Source organism: Helianthus annuus, chromosome 13, assembly GCF_002127325.2.
Source record: "Helianthus annuus cultivar XRQ/B chromosome 13, HanXRQr2.0-SUNRISE, whole genome shotgun sequence".
NCBI lineage: Eukaryota > Viridiplantae > Streptophyta > Magnoliopsida > Asterales > Asteraceae > Helianthus > Helianthus annuus.
Genome location: NC_035445.2, coordinates 163,346,037 through 163,367,042, shown reverse-complemented (window position 1 = coordinate 163,367,042; position 21,006 = coordinate 163,346,037). Strand labels below are relative to the sequence as shown.

The window sequence follows — 21,006 nt, the reverse complement described above, 5'->3', positions numbered from 1 at the left end:
CGCTCATTCTGGACAGCAGGGAATCCTTCTGCATACAACTCACCATACCCCAATTGGGCCTGGTGGACTACACCCCCCTGCCCCTACCCAACCCAAAACAATTGGCGGCCCACTAATGGTTCAGCCTTTAACCAATCAGCCCCTACTAATGCTCCAGCCCACTTTGCTGCTCCGGGCCAGTACTCTTCCCCTCAGTTTGGGCCGCAACAATATGGGTACGATGCCTTGAGCCCATCCGATCTAAGTGCAGCCTTTTCCAATATGCAGATGAACCCGAACAACTCTTGGACTAATGACATAATGGATACTGGAGCAGGCTCCCATTCGGCACGTGATTCAGGTAAAATAATTCTTCCCAGTTCATGTCTTGTACGCAGGTCAATTATGGTCGGTAATGGTACTTGTATTCCAATTAAAAGCACGGGCACTGGCTTCCACTCTTTACCAAATCGAACATACATTTTACCCGATATCCTTCACAGCCCTCATATCATTAGAAATCTTATTTCTGTACGACGTTTCACTCGTGATAATAATGTGTCTATTGAATTTGACCCGTTTGGTTTTTCTTTGAAGGATCTTTACACTAAACGGACTCTCTCAAGACACAACAGTACCGGGGACCTCTATCCTTTCACTCCACCACAACTACCTCCGCAAGCATGCTTTCTTTCAACTCCAACACTACCTTGGCACGAGCGTCTCGGCCACCCTGGGAATCAAGTTTTAGATTTATTACATCGTACTTTCAATTTTTCGTGTAATAAAAATAATTTATCTAATGTTTGCAATTCATGTCAACTTTCAAATAGTAAACGTTTACCCTTCTCAGTATCAAATTCTTTTACTTTTGCACCTTTTGACATAATACACTGTGATTTATGGACCTCCCCAGTCACGAGCAAAACCGGTTACAAATATTACATGGTGCTCGTTGACAATTTCTCCCACTTCGTTTGGGTTTACCCACTTAAATTTAAATCCGAGGCCTTTCCTACCTTTGCTAAATTTCATACGCTAATTCTTACACAATTTCAACGTAAAATAAAAACTTTCCAATGTGACCTTGGGGGCGAATTCGATAACCATGCCTTTAAAAGCTTCGCCACCCACCATGGCCTATTATTTCGCTTCTCTTGCCCCCAAACATCTTCTCAAAACGGACGGGCCGAACGTATGATTCGTCGTCTAAATGACATCATACGCGCCCTCCTAATCCACGCAAACCTACCCCCCATTTTTGGGTCGAAGCCCTTCACACCGCCACATACCTCCATAACATATTACCCACCAAACGATTAAATTTCTACACACCTACCTTCGCCCTCTATCTTCGTCACCCCGATTACGAGCATTTACGCGTTTTTGGGTGTGCTTGCTACCCCAACACTTCTGCCACCCAACCCCATAAACTTCACCCTAGAGCCATCCGTTGCATTTTCCTTGGTTATCCTCCGGACTTCCGAGGATACCGGTGCTTTGACCCTACCACTGGTAAAGTCCATATTTCCCGTCATGTTACTTTTGACGAAACCACATTTCCCTATACCATCCCACAAACGCCCACCACTTATCATTTTCTTGATGACTCACCCCCTCCCGGTTTCTCATTCATCCCTCCTTCACCTACCACTCGGCCTTCACCTGTCACTCCCTATCCGATCACTTACAGTCGTCGCCCTCGGCCTCCTCCTCCTACCTCTTCCATCCCACCCTCCACGGACCAACCTCCACCCACACAACCCACAGCCTCACACCAATCCGGCCCACCTCCTATTAACCAACATCCCATGACTACACGTTCCAAATCCCGTTCCACATCCACTTCTATCCATCTCACTCCCAATACCATCTCACCGGTCCCCAAAACCTATGCCAAGGCCTTTGATGATTTTAATTGGTTGAGTGCCATGAGGACCGAATTTAATGCTTTACAGGATAATGATACTTGGGAACTCGTTCCCAGACCGACTGACCGCCCCGTAATACGTTGCATGTGGCTATTTCGACATAAATTTCGGTCTGATGGTTCTTTGGAACGTTATAAGGCCCGTTTGGTTGTCAACGGGAATTCTCAGACTGTCGGGATTGATTGTGAGGATACGTTTAGTCCGGTTGTTAAACCAGCGACTATCAGGACTGTTTTATCTTTAGCAGTCACCAGGAATTGGCCGATTCATCAGCTAGATGTCAAAAATGCTTTCTTACACGGACATCTGAATGAAACAGTCTATATGCACCAGCCCCCGGGCTTCGTTGATCAACGGCATCCTCAGTTTGTATGTCGCCTTAAAAGGTCCTTGTATGGTCTCAAACAGGCGCCACGAGCATGGTATACACGGTTTTCAACTTTTATCACATCGCAGGGGTTTAAAAGCAGTGCATGTGACCACTCTTTATTTGTTTATCAGCGGGATCCCGCTAATATTGCTTATTTATTGCTATATGTCGACGATATTGTGTTAACAGCTTCTAATGACATTTTGCTTCGAGATATCATTGGCACTCTCTCGCGAGAGTTTGCTATGACCGACTTAGGGCGTCTTCATCATTTTCTTGGCATCAAAGTTGATCAACTGTCTACCGGTCTCTTTTTATCACACATCAGTATGCAAAGGAAATCATTGGGCGTGCCAACATGACTGCATGCAAGCCCTGTCACACACCTGTGGACCTCTCGTCCAAACTCAGTGCATCTGACGGTCCCCCTGTAGCCGATCCCACTTTATACCGCAGCCTTGCGGGGGCCCTACAGTACTTGACTTTTACTCGTCCAGATATTTCCTATGCTGTCCAACAGGTTTGCTTATTCATGCATGACCCACGGGAACCCCATTATGCTTTCATGAAGCGCATTATACGGTATATACAGGGTATGCTTGATTACGGGATTCGTATTGTTAAATCAAGGAGTCATGACTTAGTTGCTTACTCAGATGCTGATTGGGGGGGTTGTCCTGATTCGAGACGTTCTACTAGTGGATATTGTGTGTTTTTGGGTAATAATTTATTGTCTTGGTCTTCGAAACGACAACCTACTGTTTCACGTTCGAGTGCTGAAGCCGAGTACCGTGGGGTTGCTAACGCAGTTGCGGAAGCCACTTGGATACGCAACTTATTACTTGAGCTGCATACACCTTTACAAAAGGTCTCCATCGTATATTGTGACAATGTGTTGGTTGTCTACCTCTCGGATAATCCTGTGCAACATCAACATACAAAACATGTCGAGATTGACATTCATTTCGTCTGTGAGAAGGTTCGAATCGGACACATTCGGGTATTGCATGTTCCATCTGCTCTTCTGATGCGTGTGTAGTGTAATATTATTTTGATGAGTATTTAAGCCCCTTTTTACACTTTTAGTCAAGTTTTAAATTTATAAAACACGATATTCACTAACACTAAACACACATATGGGCAAGTGCACCCATCGTGGACGTAGTATAGTGTTGGTAAGATACCGAGGTCGTCCAAGGACACAAGAGCTTTTAATACCGGTTTATCCTCAACGTCTAACCAAATCAAAAAGTGAGAAAAATATTTTAAACTAAGAAAAATAAAAACTAAGTAAATGCTGAAAAATAAAATAAAATAAAAAAACAGATAGACAAGATGAATCACTTGGATCCGACATGTGTATTAGTATAACCTTTGCTTATTTTCGCACTTTTGCACTTGTTTAAGAGATTATCTTAGTTATTGTAGTAGGCCCCTCTTTTGAAGGCGACGTTACCCTCAACCCAGTAGTTTGAGTCAGCAAGGATGCAATCCTAAAGGGTCGGATTATTGAAAGATAATGAATTAAGTTATTAATGCAAATTGTGGTAGGCCCCGCTTTTGGCGGTGACGTTACCCTCGGCTAAGTAGTCTGAGTCAGCAGGGATACAGTCCTAAATAGCCGGGTTATAGTATTAATAGTAGTTAACTTATGAGGGGGTCAAAGAGTTTGGATCCCCGCCATCCAATACCTATGGGCATTGAAGGAGATCCTACTAAAATTGACCCAGGTCCCAAGCAGGACCTCTAAACGCTGAACAAGGGCAAGACCCTTACCAAACCGTTCCCTTAACCCCCGACCAGGTAGCCAACATACCTCCATATAGACCGTGGAGATATGAATGGTGAAAATCTTTTATTTTATATAGACAGTAAAATAATGCCAAGACACCACGGACAAACGATAAGGAAAGATCACCTTCAACATAAGTAACTAGTTATTAAAGTCATTAATACAAAACCAAATAAAAAGTGCAAAAGATTAAAAATAAAAAGTATTATACTAAACACTTGTCTTCACCAAGTGATGTAAGAGACTTAGGCAAACATGGCCTTGATTGTCAAGAACTCTTACGATCAATCTTGGATCCCGAGACGACTCACACACTCTATGATGGACAATGGATGATGGTGGTGGATGATGGTGTTATGGTGGTGGTGGGTGGTGGATGAAGTGTGAGAGAGGTGGTGTGCCAAGGGATGAGAGAGAATGAAACCAAGCTCCTCTATTTATAGGCTGAACAGAAGGCTGGACACGGCCCCGTGTCCGCTGGACACGGCCCCGTGCCCGTCTGACATTCTCTCTCTTCATTAATTGTAATTCGCAATTACAATTAATGCGCCTGCTGTACTTTCACCACGCCCCCGTGCCCGCTGGACACGGCCCCGTGGTGGGCAATGGAAGCTTCTACTGGTTTGTCTTTTCTGCTGCTTCCTGGGCACGCCCCCGTGTTCGCTGGACACGGGGCGTGTTCAGACTCTGTTTCTTCTTCTTTGCCTTGGGAGGTGCCGTTGAGGGTCCGGGCAGTCTACTTTTGTTCCTTTTCTTGTATTTATGGTAGAATTAGTTGTCTTTTTGCTTCTTTTGTGATTTTGAGCTCATTTCATCCTGAAAATACAAAAGGAAGACAAAAACACTCTTTTTCCAACATTAGTACTTAAAAAGGGTTAGTTTTATGCCTTAATTGATGTGATTTATATGTTGCATTTTACACACATCAAATACCCCCACACTTGAACTTTTGCTTGTCCTCAAGCAAAACTCTTTAAATGTGGCTTACACTCCCAAATGGAATAGGTAGAAGAGAAGTTTTTTAGCTTGTCCTAGAGTGTCGGGAATCCAAGGTCTTTGTAAGTTTTATTTTTATTTATTTGCAATCCTATTCGTTATGATTTATTTTGAACGTTTCATAAGATAAATTACTTATTTGGGCATAGCATGCCTTATTAAAATTCCATTTATATACAAGTTCACATACCTCACGGGGGATCACTCAACACTCGGCCGAAGGTGTATATTTTTAGTGAATCACTCGAGAGCGGCATGGAACTTACGCCTTCCATAGGCTTGCCAAGCAATCAATCCTCCTCCTTTTTAACTTTTTACCTTTGTAAATATCAAGAGGACTTTTGGGGTGAAGGGTTAGGCTTGGGTTAAAGGTGGGTGGTTGGTTAGTGGTTAGTAAAAAGGGCGAAAATCGTAAAAAGCGTCGGTTTTCGTAAAATACCTTGTTTTTAGCGACTTTTTATTTTGAAGTATTTCTCCAAACAAGCTTTTATATAGCTTTTGTTTGTTTTTGACTTCATCATTTTTTTTTTCAACATAAAAAGGCGAGTTTACGAAAAACCGAGCTTGTTACTAAAATAAAGGGTGAAAAAAAAAATAAAAAGGTTTTTGGTGGGTAAAAAGGGTTTTTTGGGGTAATGAAATGAAAGGTTCAGGCTCAAAGGGGCTATCTAGGGGGATTTTTGGGTAGGTGAGAAAAAAAATGAAAATAATGGTTTTGAAAGAAAAATTGGTTAGTCCTAATGCCTCTATCATTTACTTACTTGGGTTTAAGTTGGTAAGGACCGGGAATGTATCGTCGTGGCAAGTTCTAGATTTGTAAGAACCAAGCGGCTATTCACACAAGAAACGAAAAATGAGCATTTAATCTAAATATGTATATTTTTATGCTCAATAAAGGCTCAAAACTTACTTTTGTGGGAATGGGTTTTTAATGTGATCAAGTATATATAATCAAATTTTAACTAAGCTTGTCATGCCGTTTCATAATTTTCTTATGTTGGTTCTTTGTTATCATGACGCTATCGGTTGTAAACTTGTAAAAATATAACCTTTTTAGAACTTGTTATTCCCAACTTAAACTAAGACAAGTAAATAAATAAATAAAAAAAATGAAAAAGTTTTTGAAAAAATTTGGGGTGTTTAGCGGTTCCAATAGAGTTTTGTGTAAGGCTTGTGTTTAGGATTTGCAAAATTCAAGGTTTTAGCATCCCCCCCACACTTAAATTACACATTGTCCTCAATGTGTCCAAAAATAAAGTTTTTGATTGATTAGAATGTGTAAAAGTGGGTTTAAAAAGCAAAGATTTATGTTACTGGCAGTCTGGACACGGCCCCGTGTTCATTGGACACGGCCCCGTGGTGAACTGCCAGTAACGAAAACTTACAGAAGATGAACACGGGGGCGTGTCGGCTGGGCACGGCCTCGTGTCTGGCAAAAATTTGCAGGTCAGTAACCAAACAGCAGGTCTGGGAGATGAACACGGGGGCGTGTCGGCTGGACACGTCCCCGTGTGGACAGTCTGTGAGCCTGAAAAATAGGTTTTCTCTCCCGGTTTCTCCATTTTGGGGCTGCAAGTGCTAATGTTTAGCACTCTAACCCTTGCATTGCACCTGTTTAATCACTCAATACCAACCAAACAAGCACAAACCATCCTAAATTACCATCGTCAAGTATCATCCAAGCATAAAGTAAAAATAAAACAAAGATAAAAAGTAATTAGAGAAAGTAAATTGTTCGACAAATGGCACGCAGGCCATGAATTGTTTGATAGATAGAAGGGCACTTAAACCTGTGGGCTCATCACCAACCAGCCCCTTGTTCTTTCAAGCCTCCTACTCCATGTCTTTATCACTACCATCACCTCCGCCCCCATGCCTCGCCATGTACTCCCGGATGCTACCGATATCATCTTGTATATCGTTAACGTTGCGCTCGATAGCTCCAACCCGGTGGTATGTGTTGTTGGCGAGATTGTAGGTGTTCCTTGTGCACATGAGGTTTTCCTGCAAAAGATCATGTAAACTTTGAAAGTTAGGAAAACCACCTCCTTGAGAGGAGGATTGACCCGGATCGCCTTGGGGTGGGTACTGAAAATGGGGATGTGGTGCATGAAGAACTAGAGCCTCTTGCGGGTTCCATGCATATCCTTGCGTCCTTTGAAAGCTCACCGTCCCGTCTTCCGCCTCATAAAGTAAGTTCATGGCTCGGCAAATGTGGTAATCGACCCGTCCCGACCATGGACTTCTCTCAAAGGATCTTGGGATATTCGTGAAATGCTTGAAAAGACGGTACACCCATCCCCCGAAGAAGATTGGTGTAGGAGCATGAGCAAGGCGATTCAGGTGCATGTTTCGCAGTAGGAGGTACGGAACATCGAGAGGCTTCTGGGTGTGGATGCAGTGAAGGACAACCAAATCTTTCAACCCAACAATGCCACTACTGTCGTGGCGTTGGTTCAGCGAGTACGTGAGGAGCCTGTGGATATAGCGGTATAGTGGGTCCCTCAGTTTGGTGCTTTTGGTGCTGCTTGGGTTGTAGATCCCTTCACCTATTTGAGCCCATGCGGCTTGGCGTTCAGTTGCATCCAAGTCTCGTAATCCCCCAGTATTCTCTTCATTCCCCGCTTCCTCATCACTGTATAGCCCTATGATAGATCCAAACTGTGCCATGGAGGTTGTGAACGTGGTCCCTCCACATCGGAATGTGGCTGCCTCATGGTCAAACGGTTCACATCTCGAGTTGAAAATGAAGGTGCTGTAGAACTCCATCGTGCATTGATGTACCGACCGTAGTCGGGTAAACCTCGTGAATTTAGACATCTGAAAAGAATACATAAAAATTAGTACGAAACAAGGAAAATCAGAGTGAAACTGCAAACAGTGGGCTGGACACGGCCCCGTGTTCAGCGGACACGGCCCCGTGTCCAGGCGTCTGTAACCCAAAAATTCCATTTTTCGTCCCGGTTTCGAAAATCTGAAAATTTTTAGCCCAATAGTAGCGGTTTCCCCCGAAAATGAAACCCTAAGTGTCATTTTTCCCAAAACAAACCGTTTACCCTTTCAATTTCGTGTTTTTCGGTTCAAGAACAAGGGTTTGGGGTTTTAGTTGGAAATCGGACAAATCTATCAACAATACATGCTTATTTACTTTCTACTACTCTAATCTAAACTACTACTAACAAATTTCATCACAAATTTTGAGTTCGATCCGGATGAATATGAAGAACCCTAGATTTTCCCCAATTTTTGATGTTTTAACTACATGCAAGTAACTAATCTAACTACTAAAGAGGATAGAATCATACCTTGACGTTGTTAGATTCGGTGGTGACGTTGAAAAACTGCAGAAAATCGCCTCAAACCAGAGCGTTTTCGGCTAAACGGGGCGTGTGGAATGGTGTAACTGATAGGAAAAGAGGGTTTTATCCCGACAGTTGCCTCGACACGGCCCCGTGTCCAGCGGACACGGCCCCGTGCCGAGCAAAGTTTTTGAATTTTTTTTTTATATGTGCTCGTGTGCATGCCCCTTATTTCCGAAAAATGGTTAGAAGATTTACCGGTTTTTAAACGTACACTTACCTGTAACATGTCGGGTATGAGTTTATTCGTTAACCGTTTGAAGTGAGATCTCCTCTTCCTCATCCTCAATGGATCCTCGGTAGAGTTTCAGCCGTTGGCCATTGACTTTAAATGGTGTCCCATTTCGAGTTTTAATTTCTACTGCACCGTGTGGAAAAACATGGGTGACGGAAAAAGGTCCTGACCACCTAGATTTTAACTTACCAGGAAATAATCGAAGTCGTGAATTAAACAATAGAACTTGATCTCCTACCCGAAATTCATTGGATTTAATATATTTATCGTGTAGATTTTTCATTCTTTCCTTATAAATTTCGGAGTTAGAATATGCATAATTCCTCAGCTCGTCTAATTCATTTATTTGACAAAATCGATTTTTACCGGCATTTTCCAAATCTAAGTTTACGTTTTTTATTGCCCAGTAAGCTTTGTGAGCTATTTCTACTGGCAAGTGACAACTTTTTCCATAGACGAGTTTATATGGGGTTGTGCCTATAGTGGTTTTATAAGCAGTTCGAAAAGCCCATAAAGCGTTGTCTAATTTGTCGGCCCATTCTTTTTTATTTATTCCTACGGTTTTTTCAAGTATTCGTTTTAAACCTCGATTAGTCACTTCGGCTTGCCCATTTGTTTGAGGGTGATATGCCGTTGAGACCCGGTGATAGACCCCATATCTTGTTAATATTTTTTCGAGTTGATGATTGCAAAAATGGGTACCTCTATCACTTATTAAAGCCTTTGGTGTCCCGAAGCGAGAAAACAGCTTTTTCAGAAATTTTACCACTACTCTCCCATCATTTGTTGGAAGAGCCTCGGCCTCCGCCCATTTAGACAAGTAATCGACTGCCACAAGTATATATTTGTTTCCCTTTGAAGGTGGGAAAGATCCCATGAAATCGAGTCCCCACACATCAAAGATTTCACATACGAGAATGCCATTTTGAGGCATTTCGTTTTTGGAAGAAATATTACTTGATCTCTGGCAGGCATCACATGTCTTTACAAGGTTTTGTGCATCCTTGTAAATGGTTGGCCAGTAAAATCCTGAGTCAAATACCTTTCGTGCGGTACTTGCGGCACCATGATGTCCTCCGTATGGACCTTCATGACAATGACGGAGAATTCTTCGTGCTTCATTACCATGGACACACCTTCGGATGAGCTGGTCGGCACACATTTTGAAAAGATAGGGGTCTTCCCAAAAGTAATGCTTTACATCAGCAAAGAATTTCTTTCTTTGGTGATGTGGCCATCCTTTGGTGACTATACCGCTAGCTAGGAAATTAGCGTAGTCGGCATACCATGGTTCTTGTCTACTTTCCATCATTTCCAAGGATTCCGTGGGAAATTTCTCGTTGATTTGCTCGTCTCTGGTTGTCTCCAAAGCTGGGTCTTCTAAGCGCGAGAGATGATCTGCAGCAGTGTTTTCTGCTCCTCTTTTGTCTTTGATTTCGATGTCGAATTCTTGGAGGAGTAGAATCCATTTGATCAAACGGGGTTTTGCGTCTTGCTTCTTGAAGAGGTACCTGATGGCTGCATGGTCTGTATAGACTACTGTTTTAGAAAGAACAAGATAAGAACGAAATTTATCGAAAGCAAATACCACTGCTAGTAATTCTTTTTCTGTAGTTGTATAATTTTCTTGTGCATCATTAAGAGTTTTACTAGCATAATAAATTGGGTGGAAATGCTTTTCTTTTCTTTGTCCCAAGACTGCTCCAACAGCAAAGTCACTTGCATCACACATGATTTCGAAAGGAAATTTCCAATCTGGCGCTATCATGATAGGTGCATTGACTAGCATTTCCTTGAGGGTTAGAAATGCTTGATTGCATTCCTTGTCAAAGATGAAGGGTGCATCTTTTTCAAGTAATTTTGTTAGAGGCCTTGAAATTTTTGAAAAGTCTTTGATAAATCTTCTATAAAATCCGGCATGTCCTAGGAAACTTCTGATTGCTCGTACGGAGGATGGAGGAGGTAATCGAGAAATAGTTTCTATTTTTGCTCGATCAACTTCCATTCCTTCGCTTGAGATTTTGTGACCGAGTACTATTCCCTCTGTTACCATGAAATGACATTTTTCCCAGTTAAGGGCGAGGTTAGTTTCCTCACATCGGGATAGCATTCGTTCAAGATTATCGAGGCATTGGTCATATGAGTCTCCAAAGATGGAAAAGTCATCCATGAAGACTTCCATTGTCTTTTCGATCATATCATGGAAAATGGCGACCATACAACGTTGGAATGTTGCAGGCGCATTACATAGACCGAATGGCATGCGTCGATATGCGAAAGTTCCGTAGGGACATGTGAAAGTTGTTTTCTCTTGGTCTTCCGGTGCTATCGGTATTTGAAAGTAACCTGAAAAACCATCTAAGAAACAATAAAATTTATGACCGGATAATCTTTCTAACATTTGATCAATGAAGGGTAAAGGAAAGTGGTCTTTCCTTGTTGCTTCATTTAATCGTCTATAATCTATACAAACTCTCCATCCTGTGACGGTTCTTGTTGGTATTAATTCATTTTTCTCGTTAGTTATTACCGTCATACCTCCTTTCTTTGGGACTACTTGAACGGGACTTACCCACGGGCTATCGGAGATAGGGTAGATTAGTCCGGCGTCGAGTAGTTTGATGACTTCATTCTTAACCACTTCTTGAACATTGGGGTTCACTCTTCGTTGTGGTTGAATTACCGTTTTGTGGTCATCATTCATTAAAATTTTGTGCGTGCACATGGAAGGGCTTATTCCTTTAATATCTACAAGCTTCCAAGCGATCGCGTTTTTGTGTTTTTTAAGTAGGTTAACTAATTTTTCTTTTTCTATGTTACTTAATTTCGATGAAATAATTACAGGTAAACTACCATCTTTGCCTAGAAAAGCATATTCCAAACCTTTAGGAAGTTCTTTGAGCTCAACGGGTGGGTCTTTAGAAGACACCTTATTTTGTGGCTCATCTAGATTAAGAACCTTAAAGGTTTGTTCTATGGCTATCTCTTCTTCGACAAAGTGGTCTTCTTCATTAGTCGTATCGGGTGGTTCAGCTTCATCTTCAATTAGGGGGTCATTGTTGCCAAAAGGATATTTCATTGAACGCTCAAGATCTATGCTCCTTTTGAATGCCCCTAGTTGAAGAGGTAGATTGTTGAATTTCCGGTTTTTCAAAGCTTTATGAGTTTGTACAAAAGGTTTTCCCAAGACTAATGGGGCGTCATCAAGGATGACGAAGTCGGTTGGGATTACCATTTGATTTGTTTGAACCAAAACATCTTCAACTACACCGATTGATTTCATTACTTTTCGATCGGATAGAAAAATGGAAATTTGAAGTGGAGTAAAATCACTAACACTTAATTTTTCAAAAATGTAGTTGGGCATTATGTTAACACAAAGATCTTTATCAATGGTGATATTACTAATAAATGAATTTTGAAAGAAACATGGAACCGGTGTAATGTTAATTTCAAAAGGATCTTCTTTTATTAGCGAGGTTTGATCATTAGTTAACTTAACACTTACTAAGTCTTTGATTTTAGCACTAGTGTTTAACTCTTTTAAAAACTTAGCATGAGGGGTTACTAAACAATGATTTTCGGAAGTAGGTGACAAGAGATTAATTTCTTCAAAATTAGACTCTTCTTGAATTTTAGCATTATCGGACTCACCTTTTTCGTTGTCTAACTCATGTGTCGGTTTTTCACTTTCTTGTTCTTCCATTTTTACACTTTCAACTACCTCTACGTTATTATTATTTTTTAATTCTTCTCTTGCGCGGGATTCCTCTTCCCTTGCGCGAGATTCTTTTATATAACGTTCGATAGTTTTAAGTTGTTCCAATATCCTATTAGTTACTTCGGTGAGAGAAAAAGAATTTGGATCCTCAAAGCTTGAATCCGGTTGTTCGATCCTTGGTTCCTCATAATACTCATATGAAGTAGATGGTTCACACCATTGTTCTTCATTGTAAGTATATGATGGATAAGGGTCGAAACTTTGTTCTTCATAGTACTCATATGAGGTGGGTTGTTCACGCCATGGTTCCTCATAATAAGAGTATGAAGGTGGTGGCTCATATCTTGAATCTTCAAAGTATGAGTATGAAGGCTCATACCTTGGTTCATCAAAATATGAGTATGAGGGAGGAGGTTCATACCTTTGGTCTTCATAGGATGTGTATGAAGTTGATGGCTCGTACCTGGGCTCCTCATAGTAGTTGTATGAATTGGATGGTTGATAAGAAGTATTATATTGAACCGAGCGTGCGTTACGACAATTAGTGCAATAATTACCCCTATAATCATCATCATCATAGGTGTAGTTGTAACCTCTTGAGTATTGATCCATAAGAATCACTCAACAGATCACAACTGAGTCTCGGGACCAGAAAACAAAAATAAAGACGGAAACAGAAGCTGGACACGGCCCCGTGTTGGGCGAACACGGCCCCGTGTTCAGGGTCTGTATCTGGGCGTTTTAATTAAAGTTACTGGTCACGTTGAGCACGGGGGCGTGTTCAGTGAGCACGGCCTCGTGTTCAGACTCTGTATCTGGGTATCTACTCTAAAAATATGCAGCACGGGGGCGTGTTCAGCGAGCACGGCCCCGTGTTCAGGCTACTGTGAATGCAAACTAAACTAAAATGCAGAAAAATGTGCGCGCGTTTTGAAAAAGGTTTTGAAAAACTGATTAGGCCGTCGATTTTAAGCTTTCTTAAAATCCTTGTGTCCCCGGCAGCGGCGCCAAAAACTTGATGTGTGTCGGTGCGATATTATTTTGATGAGTATTTAAGCCCCTTTTTACACTTTTAGTCAAGTTTTAAATTTATAAAACACGATATTCACTAACACTAAACACACATATGGGCAAGTGCACCCATCGTGGACGTAGTATAGTGTTGGTAAGATACCGAGGTCGTCCAAGGACACAAGAGCTTTTAATACCGGTTTATCCTCAACGTCTAACCAAATCAAAAAGTGAGAAAAATATTTTAAACTAAGAAAAATAAAAACTAACTAAATGCTGAAAAATAAAATAAAATAAAAAAACAGATAGACAAGATGAATCACTTGGATCCGACATGTGTATTAGTATAACCTTTGATTATTTTCGCACTTTTGCACTTGTTTAAGAGATTATCTTAGTTATTGTAGTAGGCCCCTCTTTTGAAGGCGACGTTACCCTCAACCCAGTAGTTTGAGTCAGCAAGGATACAATCCTAAAGGGTCGGATTATTGAAAGATAATGAATTAAGTTATTAATGCAAATTGTGGTAGGCCCCGCTTTTGGCGGTGACGTTACCCTCGGCTAAGTAGTCTGAGTCAGCAGGGATACAGTCCTAAATAGCCGGGTTATAGTATTAATAGTAGTTAACTTATGAGGGGGTCAAAGAGTTTGGATCCCCGCCATCCAATACCTATGGGCATTGAAGGAGATCCTACTAAAATTGACCCAGGTCCCAAGCAGGACCTCTAAACGCTGAACAAGGGCAAGACCCTTACCAAACCGTTCCCTTAACCCCCGACCAGGTAGCCAACATACCTCCATATAGACCGTGGAGATATGAATGGTGAAAATCTTTTATTTTATATAGACAGTAAAATAATGCCAAGACACCACGGACAAACGATAAGGAAAGATCACCTTCAACATAAGTAACTAGTTATTAAAGTCATTAATACAAAACCAAATAAAAAGTGCAAAAGATTAAAAATAAAAAGTATTATACTAAACACTTGTCTTCACCAAGTGATGTAAGAGACTTAGGCAAACATGGCCTTGATTGTCAAGAACTCTTACGATCAATCTTGGATCCCGAGACGACTCACACACTCTATGATGGACAATGGATGATGGTGGTGGATGATGGTGTTATGGTGGTGGTGGGTGGTGGATGAAGTGTGAGAGAGGTGGTGTGCCAAGGGATGAGAGAGAATGAAACCAAGCTCCTCTATTTATAGGCTGAACAGAAGGCTGGACACGGCCCCGTGTCCGCTGGACACGGCCCCGTGCCCGTCTGACATTCTCTCTCTTCATTAATTGTAATTCGCAATTACAATTAATGCGCCTGCTGTACTTTCACCACGCCCCCGTGCCCGCTGGACACGGCCCCGTGGTGGGCAATGGAAGCTTCTACTGGTTTGTCTTTTCTGCTGCTTCCTGGGCACGCCCCCGTGTTCGCTGGACACGGGGCGTGTTCAGACTCTGTTTCTTCTTCTTTGCCTTGGGAGGTGCCGTTGAGGGTCCGGGCAGTCTACTTTTATTCCTTTTCTTGTATTTATGGTAGAATTAGTTGTCTTTTTGCTTCTTTTGTGATTTTGAGCTCATTTCATCCTGAAAATACAAAAGGAAGACAAAAACACTCTTTTTACAACATTAGTACTTAAAAAAGGTTAGTTTTATGCCTTAATTGATGTGATTTATATGTTGCATTTTACACACATCATCTTCAGTATGCGGATATCTTCACAAAGGGGCTCTCTAAGCAGTTGTTTCAGTCTTTCAGATCCAGTTTGAGCGTTGGACCTTCACCCGTTCAAACTGCGGGGGAGTCTTAGCAGATATTCTTATTATTATTATTATTTAGATAAATATTGTATATTTGTTAGAGATAGCCTTTGTATTATTTAGGTGTATCGTTTCCATATTTACAGATTAGGGTTAGCTTGTATTGTTCCCTATATAAAGGGATTCTCTTTATCAATAATATGATCAGAGAATTTCCCCATAATTGGGGTGCTAAACGTGTTCGCGGGTTGGCAGATTCAACCCGACCCAACCTCAAAAATTTTAGACGAATCCGACCTGAACCCGAAAATCGTGTGATACATATGAACCCGAACACGACCCGAATATTCGTGGGTTGACCCAAACACGACCCGAATTAATACAGTTACATTAAAATTAATTCATTAAAATTACAATTTACTAAAAAATTATAAATATATATAATACAATTACATTAAAATTATAAAATCTTATTTGAATTTCTATGTTTAAGTTATAATTATGGCATAAAATATACACCAAATTTAACTTATGAGATAAATATATTGTAAAAAATATAATATAACACAAATAAACAGGTCAACCTGCCAACCCGACTCGTTTAACTAAACGGGTCCGCGAGTTCAACCAGAACCTGACTCGAACCCGTTTAAACTAAACCCAAACCCACAAATCTTATAAGGTTCGTATCGTCTTTTCGAATATATTCACACCCCGAAACCCAAGCCTTGAATATTACTCAACTTGGGAAACGTGAATACTAAATTCAAATATTTAAATATCCTAACCAGCTTATTAAGACTATCCGCATCAGTGAAAGGCTATCCTTTCTACAAACAGCCTAATCAGCATGCCACATCAGCTTTTCACTTATTCTTCCCACAAACACTTTTTACCCACAACAATAACATATATATCCTTCCCACAAACAACCTTATAAAAAAAAAGAAAGGACCCACCATTAGGCCATTCTTCACCATTCTTCCCCAAGAATTGTGAAGAATGAACACCCTCCATGTCATCCTCTACAACACCCACTAATCCATCCCTCTCACAAATGCCCTCCACATAGGAATGAACACCCTCCATGTCACCTACAAACATCCTTGATGTGGATAGTCTAAATAAGCTAATACTTATCATATAAACTAGTGAGTTTTCCCCTGAGTTTAGTGGCGAGAATTCGGCCGTTAGTTATTCGGTTTGTTACGGTACCAGCAATCACTATAGTAATCAAAAGAAAAAAAACCTTACATTGATCAAAAACAATAAAAACGAATATGATGTTGTTTAGTTAATATTAGTTCGGTTGGCAGAGGCGTCTCTAAGAATTCACGTACCCTGTTCGAGATTGAAAAAATGTGCCCTTCTGTTATGTTTTGTTATTATTATTTAAAAAAGATCAAATCAGTATTGGGCTTAATAGACATAATTCCAAGTGGACTAAATTCTAAACCATAAAAAATGATTTGTAAATGGGTCTATATTGAAAGTGGTATGTGTTTACTATTTAAAAAAATAACATATATGTATCGGATTTTTTTAAATCGCATGCCCCTCGAAATCGTGGGCCTTGTGCGAAGGTCCTCCCCCCACACCATCAAAGCCTCCCATGTCGGTTGGTTTGCGTTCTATCTTTTTTTCACCTTTGCTATATTAATTTTACTAGGTTAGAATCCCGTGTATTACACGGGTTTAATAAATATAATAATATATTTTTAAAAACCTCATTTATTACACGTGCGAAGTAAATATAATTTTATATATTAAATAAAAAATATATATATTTTTAAGAACCTCGTGTATTGTACGGGTTGAATAAATATAATTTTATATACCAAACAATAAAAAAATTATATTTAAAAAAAAACCCTGTGTATTCACGGGCGAAATAAATATAATTTTATATACTAAATAATAAGTTTTTTTTAAAAAAAAAAAAAACCCAGTGTATTGTACGGGTTGAATCAATCTAATTTTATATAACAAATAATAAAAAAAATATTATATCTTTAAAAACCTTGTGTATTACACGGGTTTATCTATTGTTAAAAAAAATCTTTCTAAATCAAAATGGATTTTTTTTATTATTTTTTAAATTAGGTTAATACTATTTTAAATTTTTGGTTTGATTAATAAGTTGTTTAATATAATTTCTCATAGTTAACAATAATAACATTAACAACAAATAATATGCATGTTTATCTACTGTTAAGTGATACAATGTTTTTTTTTGTTTAGATAAGACTTTATGATTATCTACTGTCAAATATTATCGTAATAACATTTTATATTAATAGGTTTTGTTCATAATGTATGCAAATGAAATATATTTCAATTTTATATTAATTTTAATATAACTTCAGATAAATTAATACTAGAGTTAAATGCCATTTTAGTCCCTGTGGTTTGGGTCATTTTGTCAGTTTAGTCCAAAGGTTTTATTTTTAACATGTGGGTCCAAAAAGGTTTCACAGTTGCCATTTTAGTCCACTGTGTTAACTTTATCCATTTTTTCTGTTAACGAGAAGGCCAATTCGGTCATTTTATATGGCTGAATTGCCCTTTTAGTTAACAGAATTACATACAAAATATCCAAATTGGCCTTCTCGTTAACAGAAAAAATGGATGAAGTTAACCAAGTGGACTAAAATGGCAACTGTGAAACCTTTTTGGACCCACAGGTTAAAAATGAAACCTTTGGACTAAACTGACAAAATGGCCATTTAACTCTTAATACTATGTTAATATTTAGATTGTTTATATGTTTTAGATGTAGTTTTAATATAATAATTGCTTATATTTAATGCGGTTAGATTTCATATGATAATAATTGATTGGATTTAAAAAAAAGTAAAATGATAACAAAAGAATACATAATCCGTGATTATGAAATATTTTTGGATAATGTAATTTTTAGATAAGAAAGAAAATACTAATATTAAGTATTTATTTATGCCAATGATTTAGAGTTGATAATATTTATATTAATTTAATTAATATTTAATAATTTAAATTAATAATAATTATTTACAATTAAAGATGGTCTAAAATAATGACAAGTGTTTTTCTATTGGTTTATTTTATAATATAGTATAGATTGCGAACGAATGTTGTGCCTCTATCCTACCAAACCTAACTGATACTAAATGAACGACAGCTGTATTGATACATGTATTTAATTTTATCGATTTTGTTTTCGATAAACTAACATCATATCACCACCTAGGGGTGAGCGGAAAACAGAAATAACCGAACCGTAATCGAAATAACCGAAAAGACCGAACTGAAACAAAAACAAACGGTTCGGTTTTTGGATTTTTTAATAACCGAAAATTTTGGTTCAGTTTTCGGATAACCATTTTCAATAACTGAAAAAAAAAAACGAACCGAACCAATAAGTTACAATAGTAGGCCTAGTCCATATATTTTTATGTTTAAGTTTAAGTTGTTTAAGTGTTTAACCCATGCTTGTAGAAGTTATTAATTTTATTCTTGAATTTTAAATATTTATTTAAAAACATTAAAATGTTTATTTACCTCTGAAATGATTTATGTATTGCTTACAACAAATAACAAAATTAAATATAAAAATTAAATAATCTTCAAAGTATTATAAAAGAAAATGTCTTAATAAAAACTTTAGAAAAATATAAAAAATATATTAGAAGGTTAGGTTTATGTGAACAGTATTAATTAAAAAGGTTAAATATATAATAACTTAAATGTAAACATATAAAAAAGATTCTTAAATTTTAAATTATACTTTTTATCTTTTCAATCGTACGTAATTTTGTTAAAAAAAAAACCGAAACAACCGAAAAGACCGAACCGGTGTAAAAACTGAGAAAACCGAAATCTAATGGTTTTCAAAATCCGACGTTTCGGTTTTTGTTTTGCCCTAAACCGAACTGAACCGAACCATGCACACCGTTACCATACAATGTCAAACCAAACAACATCGGCACCGGTATGTATTCATTTCTATGGTTTCTTGTTTAATAACGGATATCGTATATCGCTATAGCAGTGAACTGACCCGAAACCAAACAAATAACATTTGCTCCGTACCGATATTTATTTTTATTATTCTTCTCTCGCTAAACTAACACCGTATCACTATAATACCCTACCATACAACATTAGTACCGATACTTATATTCTTTTCTATAGTTTCCGGTTTTGAAAATTATTTATTTATACAACTCCGTATGTGACAATAAATGAATATTGGTGCATGTGCCGTGACATTTTGAACCAATCAATACCGTTCGAACAACATCAGTGGCTACCGGTGTTCGTTTTTATCATTTCGGCCGATGTAAAACACATGTTGATTTTAATATCTTGTGTGTTTGATGTACCACATCTGTAATGAACCGTATCAATACCAATCCAATGCCCACTGAATGTTAAAAAATAAAGTAGACCCTAATTTAGTTTTTTTTAGAGAAAAATGCTCGGATAGTCCCTGTGGTTTCGCCTTTTTTCACCTTTAGTCCCTAACTTTCTAAAATTACCTGAATAGTCCCCAACTTTTCATTTTTTGTTCTCGGATAGTCCCTGGGTCTAACTTCAATTTGTTTTCTCTGTTAAGTGGGTGTGAAATGACCAATTTACCCTTTCCTTAAAAAGGGCAAACCAGAGGGACTATATCAGAAACATTATCATCTTCCCCATTAAAACCCTTCTTCCTCTTCTTGAAATGACCAGCTTCACTTGACCGTATGCTCCGGCGACGGAAAGATAGGTATCCTCCGTTGTGACGTAAGCACCCTGTACGGATATCTGCCAGTAATCTCCCAAGTGGAAGCTGTAAATAGCTTCGTACCTGTCACCTTTCTTTTCCGGCATGTTTTTTATCAGAATACATATTCCGGCAGTGATCCCTAATCTTGTTTGAAGATCCGCACTGTACACATGTACCGGATTTGGTAACTTTAGATCTTTGTTCCGAAAACAAAACCAATCAAAATAAATATAAAATTACCTTGTTGGAAACATTAACGTTGGTGGTCAGTTTCTTACTGGGTCTAGAAGAATCTGAGGGGTTGCTTTGACTTTTGATAGTAAACGCCTTCCGACTGCCGGAAACATTAACGTTGGTGGTCAGTTTCTTTGAAGAAACGGGGTTAATAAAGGTTCTGAATGAAAGAAGATTAGGAGCTGCTCCGGTGGTGGTGGTGGTGGTGGTGTGTGATTGTTTTACATATGAAGGGATTGATTGCAAAGAAGCTGAAGCTGAAGCAGATGTAGCCATTAGAGCAAATAATAATAGAGTTTGTGATGAATAAGAAGCTAGTGAGTGTGACTGTGATTGTGATTGTAGCTTTTGGAATGTGTTAATGGTGGATGATGAATAAGAAGATAGTGAGGCTACGTGCCCTAACTATACTGACTGTCAAACGTTGAAGTGGGGCATAGATGGTGGTGATCGATCGGAGGTTTGAAAGTGGAGAGGTGGTCTCCGGCGATGATTAATGATGGGGTAATCGGAGGTGAAATAGGGTGAGGTGAAGTGGGTCTTGTTCGCCGGAGAAAACACAAAGAAGAGGAAGAAAGGTTTTAATGGTGAAAGATGATAATGTTTCTGATCTAGTCCCTGTGGTTTGCCCTTTTTAAGGAAAGGGTAAATTGGTCATTTCACACCCACTTAACAGAGAAAATAAACTGAAGTTAGACCCAGGGACTATCCGGGAACAAAAACTGAAAAGTTGGGGACTATTCAGGTAATTTTAGAAAGTTAAGGACTAAAGGTGAAAAAAGACGAAACCACAGGGACTATCCGAGCATTTTTCTCTTTTTTTTAAGTTAACGAACACAAGTTATTGCTAAAATATCAAATAAATTA

General features: G+C 39.0%; 1 protein-coding gene across 1 annotated transcript; it reads right to left on the bottom strand.

The window, feature by feature from the left end:
* Window positions 1-19,805: 19,805 nt before the first annotated feature.
* On the bottom strand, window positions 19,806-20,415 carry LOC110902211 (allene oxide cyclase 4, chloroplastic-like). Its single transcript, XM_022148924.1, has 2 exons — window positions 20,184-20,415; window positions 19,806-20,101 (listed from the first exon to the last, which is right to left on the bottom strand). Exons 1-2 carry the CDS (start codon window positions 20,413-20,415, stop codon window positions 19,806-19,808), a joined length of 528 nt encoding a protein of 175 aa, XP_022004616.1.
* Window positions 20,416-21,006: the final 591 nt, after the last annotated feature.